Here is an 8,505-nt window from a genome sequence, read left to right as displayed (position 1 = left end):
TTATGATTATGACGTAAAGGGCCAAAGGCTGTAGTCAAAGTTAACAACCGATCTGCATTCTATTCTATTTCCATGCAAAACGAACATAGAAATGCATCAAAAGCAATTGCTTCATCCATTGCGCTTCATCCAAGGATGAAACCTAGGCCATTAGACATCCTCGTTCTCCTACTCTTCCTCTTCCCACGTTTTCCACTTGATATGCAACGCAGACACAGAAGCAGTGGCCCTTCTGAAATGGAAGTCTAGCTTGTTCAACCCTGAATCTCTGAGCTCATGGAGTCAGACCAATGGCACCAGCCACTGTCGCTGGTCTGGCATCACCTGCAACTCAGCCAATAGGATAGTTAAGCTCAGCTTGCCAAACCGCAGCCTCAATGGCACGCCTCGACGAGCTAGACCTAACCTCTCTACCAAATCTCACCAAACTTGACCTAAGCAGAAAATATGCTGACTGGTTCAATCCCAAGAAACCTCTCTGCTCTCCAGGCTCACTTCATTGGATATCAGCCACAATGGTTTAGAGACTTCAGATTTCTCCAAGTTCAAAGTTATGCCAACATTGACATACCTTTCACTCCGATCCAACTTTCTGACACTGGAATTCCCATCCTTCATACTCAATTGCACTAATCTAACCGTCCTTGATCTATCATATAATGGGCTCAAGGGAACAATACCAGATTCCCTTGGAACCAATCTGGTTAAGCTTCAGTACCTGAATCTCTCCTCAACTCATTCTCTGGGTCGATACCTTCAAGTATAGGCAACCTTGTTCATCTCCAAAAAATGATCCTCAATGGCAACAAACTAAGCGGTCTTATCCCTACAGAGATAGGAAACATGGCTTCACTAGAGCAATTAGACATGAACAGCAATTTCTTGGAGGGGCAGTTACCAAGCACAATGGCTCAGCTTGAGAACCTTATGTACCTAAGTTTATCCTATAACAAGTTAAATGGTAGCATCCCTACTGGTCTTGGCAAGGGGGGTCTGCTCTACGTTGCCAAATTCTGGGACAATAGGTTCTCTGGGGAGCTGCCGGAGTGTCTGTGCAGTGGATTCAAGCTCCAGCACCTCAATGTGGGCAATAACAACTTCTACGGAGCACTGCCTTATTGGTTGCGCAACTGCACCGGATTAATGAAAATAGTGTTCAAGGACAATTATTTCACGGGAGACATATCAAAGGCCTTCGGGGTGCATCCAAACCTCAAATCTTTGTACCTCAATGGGAACCAGCTGACTGGAACTCTGTCAACAGAATGGGGACCGTGCGCTAGCTTGACATCCTTCATTATTAACGGCAATCATATATCTGGTGAGATTCCAAAGGAATTTGGTAACATTACCAGGCTGCGAGACCTGAACTTAGCTTCAAACCTTTTGACAGGGGAGATACCAGATGAATTGGGAAACTTGAGCTCGTTGCGGAGTCTTAATCTCAACAACAATATGTTATCAGGCCATATCAGAAGAATTAGCCGCTTGACTCAGCTCTTTCATCTCAAATTGTCAGGAAACAAACTATTAGGGACAGATTGCAGCAGAGTTGGGAAACTCTAGTGGGTTACATTATCTTGATCTCAGCCACAACTTGTTAGAGGGTCATATCCCTTCAACAATTGGAGGCATGGTCAAGCTCGAGGATCTTCACTTATCTGGAAACAAATTCTCTGGTGAGATATCAGAGAAGCTGGTGACCTCAAAAACTTAATGCATTTGGATTTGAGCAGCAATGAATTGTCTGGGTCAATACCTTCCAATTTAGCAAGGCTTACGGCTTTGAAGCTGCTCAATGTATCTCACAACAACCTCTCAGGTCACATCCCGGAAGCATTCTCAGATATGTATAGTCTATGCTCCATTGATTTCTCTTATAATATGCTAACAGGGCCAATTCCTTCTGGAGAAGTTTTTCACAACGCATCTAAGGCTTACGTTGGTAATGATGGTTTGTGTGGAGATGCTGTTGGTCTGCTCCAGTGTGGGTTCAGTCCCTCAGACCAAGGATCTCACAAGAAACACGCAATATTACTTATCACCATCACTGTCCCGGTGGCTGGATGCTCCCTTATGCTGCTAGTTGCCATTGCATTAGCATGCAGTAGACAACGGACCAGCAAAGTCGCTGAAACTGAAAACTATTCCTTAGTGTGGGATATGGGTCTCAAGTTTAAATTCACTGATGTCATGGAAGCCATTGATAACTTCAATGAAGCCTACTGCATAGGAAAAGGAAGTTTTGAGGTGGTGTACAAGGCTGAATTGCCCTCTGGCCAAGTATTGGCTGTGAAGCGACACCATTTTTCTGATGAGAGTGACATTCAGGAGAACAATGTAAGAAGTTTCTTGAATGAGATCCAAATTTTGTTGGGAGTGAGGCACCGCAATATTGTGAAGTTACACGGATCTTGCATGAGGAAAGGTGTGATGTACTTGGTATATGACTATGTGGAGAGAGGAAGCTTAGGCGATGTCCTGTACAATGTGCTTGGGGGATTGACATTTGATTGGGCAATGAGAGTGAAAGTGATTCATGGAGTGGCTCATGCTTTAGCTTACCTACACAATGACTGCTCGCCGAGCATTGTCCATCGAGATATATCAATAAATAATGTCTTGTTAGATGATGATTTCGAGCCAAAGCTCTGCGATTTTGGAACTGCTAAGCTGCTGACACATGATGCATCTAGTTGCACTGCTGTTGTGGGCTCCTATGGTTACATTGCTCCAGGTACCAACACTCATATATATCTTCTGTGCATTCTTATTTAATAGACCATTGAGTTGTAATTTAAACATAATTCGATGTGTGTGATCTTTGTAGAGCTTGCATACATGACCAAGTTCACGGACAAGTGTGATGTGTATAGTTTCGGAGTAGTGACACTGGAGGTTATGATGGGAATACATCCTGGAGAGTTGCTTTTGAATTTACCATCAATGTCATCATCCTCTCAAGGAAATGATCAACTTCTGAAAGATGTGTTGGACCACAGGCTGCTCCCTCCCACAGGCCAATTAGCTGAACAGGTTGTGTTCATAGTGAAGATTGCTCTAGCCTGCATTCAGACCGATCCGGCGTCAAGGCCTGCAATGCTTTCCATAGCTCAAGAGCTGTCAACCATGCGAAAGTCTTATTTGTCTGAGCCATTGGGAACTATCACCATAAAAAATCTCTTACAGGTTTCAAGAAAAGGTGAACTATCGAAATGAGGCATGGTCTTGAGCTTATGAAGAGTGTTTTAATCGACAATATGGTTCAGGAAAACAGGGTCAAAACAGAGCTTGTCTAAGAATTTGGTTGCATCAATAGTTTGCGAACATTTCATCATCTTGATGGGCTCGTTTCATATACCAACTTTGTTAGATATGTTAATAATATAACATATTATTCTTCATATGCATGGTAGTATATATATATATATATATATTTGATTAAAGTGGATAAACCACAATTTTATTAAAAAAAAAACGGAGTATGATAGTATATTATGTTAAGATAATGATGTTTATTTTAGTTTCGTTAGGATATATTTGATTTAAATATTTAAGTTAGTTGTGTGTTGATTAAAACTCAAATTATTCGGAGTGGCAAAACCGGATGATGGAGTAGTACCTACAGAAGCACAACGGAAGGAACTTGAGGCATCAAAGTTGAAAGACTTGAAGGCGAAGAATTATTTATTTCAGGCCATTGATCGATCTATTTTGGAGACGATTCTTTGCAAAGAAACCTCCAAGGATATATGGGATTCGATGAAGAAAAAATATCAAGGCTCATCAGGGGTGAAGCGTGCACAACTTCAAGCCTTGAGAAGGGATTTTGAAAATCTACAAATGAAGGATGGAGAATCTATTAACAACTATTTTGCAAGAACCATGGGATTGGCCAATAATATGCGGTTTCATGGGGAGAAGATGGATGATGTCACTATTGTTGAAAAGATATTGCGATCTTTGACAGCAAAATTTGACTACATAGTTTGCTCAATTGAAGAATCAAAGGACATAGATGCACTCTCCATTGATGAACTTCAAAGCTCTTTTATTAGTTCATGAGCGAGAAGATCAGCTCGTAATTTTATTGCTGAGGAGCAAGCTTTGAAGGCCTCTACAACCAACAACTTCTCGATATTACGAGGTAAAGGTCGCGGTGGAAGTAGAGGAAGAGGAAGAGCAGATAGAGGCTACAGAAGTGGCAACAGAAATACTGATGATGCTTATCTACAAAGTAAAGGAAGAGGACGAGGTCAACAATTTGATAAATCTAAAATTGAGTGTTTTAGATGTCATCGATTTGGTCATTACCGTTCTGAATGTTATACCAAGCTACCTAATGACAAAGACAAAGGAGAAAAGTCAAATTTCTTGTGAAAAATAAAGAAGCGGAGACTTTTGCTAACGACAAATCAAGATAGTCGGGAATCTCACAAGTCGGATATTTGGTTTGTGGACACTTTGGTTGTAGCAACCATATGTGTGGAAAGTAAGTCCTTCTTTTTCTTACTTAAATGAAGATTTTCACTCTCATTAGCTTTGGAGATTGCTCTACGGTGAATGTGATGGGAAATGGTGATATTAATATAAAAACCAAGAATGGTTTTGTAGAAAAAATTTCTAATGTTTTTTATGTTCCTGACTTGAAAAGTAACTTACTAAGTGCTGGTCAGTTGCAAGAAAAGGGATATACAATTACTATTCAAAAAGGGTACTTGTGAAATATATGATCCTTGTAGAGGTGCAATTGCAATTGTGCCAATGAGTTCAAATAGGTTGTTTCCTATAAAGATTGAATGTGCTCAACCTTGTTTGATGGCTAAAACAAAAGACCCTTCATGGCTATGGCATTATCGGTATGGTCACTTGAACTTTGGTGGATTGAAGACACTCCAAGAAAAGGATATGGTGATAGGGCTTCCTAAAATCACTATTCCCTCCCAAGTTTGTGAAGAGTGTGTTGTTGGCAAACAACATCGTACTCCTTTCTCTCAAGGAAAGTCTTGGAGAGCAAAAGATGTTTTAGAACTTGTTCACTCTGATATTTGTGGACCAATAAATCCTACTTCTAATGGAGGTAAAAGATATTTTATTACTTTCACTGATGATTATTCTCGGAAAACTTGGGTTTATTTTTTACAGGAAAAATCAGAAGCTTTTAGTGCATTTAAGAGCTTCAAGGTATATGTTCAAAGTGAAACCGGGAAGCCTATTAAAACAATTCGCACTGATCGTGGAGGAGAGTACTGCTCGAAAGACTTTGAAAGTTTTTGTAATTATCATGGCATCTGAAGAGAGCTGACAGCTTCCTATTCCCCACAACAGAATGGTGTATCAGAAAGAAAAAATTGAACCATCCTCAATATGGTGCGAACCTTGTTAACAAAGGGCAGAATTCCGAAGAATTTTTGGCCAGAAGCAATGAATTGGAGCATTCATATCTTGAATAGAAGTCCTACTTTTGCTGTTCAAAACAAAACACCAGAAGAAGCATGGAGTGGAAGAAGACCAGCAGTAGATCACTTCAGAATTTTTGGTTGCATTGCATATGCACATATTCCAGATGAGAAAAGAAAGAAGCTTGATGATAAGGGGCAAAAGTGTGTTTTTCTTGGGATTAGTGAAATATCCAAAGCTTTTAAATTGTATGATCCATTAACAAAGAAAATTGTGGTGAGTAGGGATGTTATTTTTGATGAGGAGAGCACTTGGAATTGGAGTGAGCAGTGTTTATATATAAATAATATAACGCATGTCCTAATAAAATTCGATGTTCTAATGGAAACCAAATTCCAACTTAATTTGAATTCTAATATATCCTAATCGTAGATATATTTAGAATTAAAATTTAAATGTTCTAATCTTAATCTTAATTGATTATTTGATTGTCTTGGACTAGGATGCAAATTCCAAGGTAAATACAAAATGAAAATTACAAAATTACCCTTGAGAACATATCTCGAGGCATAAATGCAAAATTTACAAGATTGCCCCTGAGAACACCTATCTCGAGACAATCTCAAATCTTAGGATAGCCCAAACACATATCCCGAGGCAATCCCTAAATTTTTATGTGACATGAGAACGGATCTCGAGGCGATTAGAGAAGGTGCAAATCTTAGGGTACCTAAACACACATCCCAGGAGCAAACCGAATTTTTTTATTGATTTTCAAGATAAAAATAATAATAATAATAAATTTTTAAAAAAGCGTTGATTATTAAAAACTATTAATTAATTAAAAAAATATTCAATTTTAAAGTTTATTAATTAAAAAATTTTAAATTCAATTTTTAAAAGTTTCTTAATTAAAAAATAATAATAAAAATAAAAATAATAAAAATAATAATAATAAAAATAAAATAAAAATAAAAATAATAAAAATAAAATTTGAATTCAAATTTTTTTAAAAGTTTCTTATCCTTATCCGGATGTGATTTGCCGGAGATTGGATGGGGGAGTTCGATGGAGAGGATAAGGCCGAATTTTTTCTTTTAAAAAGAGAGGATTTAGGGTAAGAGAGAGGAGAGATCGGGAGAAGATTCAGGAGAAGAAAAAAAGGAGATCAAAAAAAGAAAGGCTGAAGGAAATAAGTATAAGGTTTCTTTCTCCTCCTCATAAGATATACATATATATAAAAAGAAAATCACCGCTCGCTCGCTTCATCGCCATTGCCGCTTTTGCTTCGCCTTGGCATGTTTGGATGGTCGAAATAATCTGCCAAACATGCAGTCCATTGGTATATACATATATAAAAAAGAAGAAGAAATCACTCGTCCTGGTTCATCGCCATTGCCATGATTCACCGCCTTGGCATGTTTGGATGGTCGAAATAATGCCGCCAAACATCGCAGTCCATTGAATGACTGCCGCTACTCAACTCGTACTTGGAATCAAGGTTAATCCTTGAGATCCATTGAATGGAGAAGTCTGCACTACGATGATGCATGATAGACACGCTTATGAATAAAAGAGTCGCGTGAAAAGTATGCACGAGCGAAGATGTTGGGAGTTCCGTCGAGAAGAGAAATCAAAGTAACGAAGAATTAAGTGATGATGAATATGATTCCCGGATGATGAGGTCATCGTAGAGCAAAACCGGATTCTTAGCGGTCATTATTGCTTATTGTCATCTCTGGTTCTGTATATTGTAATCCAGTTTCAGGCAAAATCTGGAACCAAAATTTCTAATATATCATCATCCCTACATTCGCAATGATGTCGTTGGTCATCGAAGCCGACATCACCACCCGACCCGATCTCCGAGTTGAGCGACTTCGCTGCTAGCTGGGCACAATATTGGCAATAGGCGTGAAGGAATTCACGCAGAACAAATGGAGACAACATACACAAACTTTTCCTCTTTGTTCTTGTCCATCAAGATAAGGCCAGAGGTCAATGCTATAGAAACAAAAAGGAACAATTATGCTTGACAAAGCCAATGACCACGACCCTTCCTCCCGGACCTCTTCGACAAGCTCGGGTCCATTTTCAATCCAATTAAGAAGCAGCGTGAACATGATCCCAAACTTGGACATTACCTCAACCACCAGACTTCTCCTTGTCCAGAAAAAGGGGCCTTGAACCAAAGCTCATCCTCGCTTAACATCGATGGTCCCTATCGATATCCCACTGCATGCTATCATGCATGCATGCATCATGCATGATAGATTTCTGCATTACGTCTACATCCACTTTTTCTATATAAATATAAATATAAGAAATAAATGTAAGATGACTTACGATGATGTCAGAAATGATCCCAGGGTTGTTTAAAGGGACGGAGAAGGAAGTGGATGCTTTTCGGGTGATCCGCTGCGAGTTCGAGCAACGTACGTGTTCATGGTTGATGTTTACACGTGGAAGGATCCTCACCCTTCGTTGGCCGCTATCATCTTTCTCTCTGATTTTTTATAAGCTATCTATTTATTGGATAAATTATTATTATTATTATAAAAAAAAGCAATAAAAAAAGCTGGTCATGCATATTCACGTGAATCAATTTAAAATAATAATTATATATATAAAAAAAAAGCCATTAGTAAATAATGAATATGGCTAAACATATATATATATGTTTGTATTCACGTGCCATGCATGCATATATATATATATATAAAATAAAATAAATAAAAAATAAAAAAAAATCAATTCATGCGACTCATTCATGCACATATAATTGAGGATATGATAAATTCATAAAAAGCATCCACGTATGCATGGGGACATATACATATATATAATAATCAAAAATTTTTGCATTGGAAGATATATAAAAATAATAAAATAATAATAAAATAATAAAATTATTATTATTATATGCATGTGCATGTCCATGGCAACAAATATATATAATGTAAAAAGCAATGATGATGGAGCATGCATACATGCATGGCATATAAAAATGATAAGTGAAATAATGAGAAGCATGCAAGGAAAAATGGGAAATTACAAAATAGAAATATGCGATTTCACGTGCATGTTTGTGCATGTTTAAAAAAA

General features: G+C 38.1%; 1 protein-coding gene across 1 annotated transcript; it reads left to right on the top strand.

The window, feature by feature from the left end:
• Positions 1 to 1,716: 1,716 nt before the first annotated feature.
• On the top strand, positions 1,717 to 4,065 carry LOC120255120 (MDIS1-interacting receptor like kinase 2-like). Its single transcript, XM_039263010.1, has 3 exons — positions 1,717 to 2,737; positions 2,831 to 3,202; positions 3,596 to 4,065. The coding sequence occupies exons 1-3, from the start codon at positions 1,717 to 1,719 to the stop codon at positions 4,063 to 4,065; spliced, it is 1,863 nt and encodes a 620-aa protein (XP_039118944.1).
• The last annotated feature ends 4,440 nt before the right edge of the window (positions 4,066 to 8,505 follow it).

Source organism: Dioscorea cayenensis, unplaced genomic scaffold (genome assembly GCF_009730915.1).
Source record: "Dioscorea cayenensis subsp. rotundata cultivar TDr96_F1 unplaced genomic scaffold, TDr96_F1_v2_PseudoChromosome.rev07_lg8_w22 25.fasta BLBR01000850.1, whole genome shotgun sequence".
NCBI classification, from domain to species: domain Eukaryota; kingdom Viridiplantae; phylum Streptophyta; class Magnoliopsida; order Dioscoreales; family Dioscoreaceae; genus Dioscorea; species Dioscorea cayenensis.
Note: the sequence above shows the minus strand (reverse complement) of the source record. Positions and strands in the feature narration are given on the sequence as shown.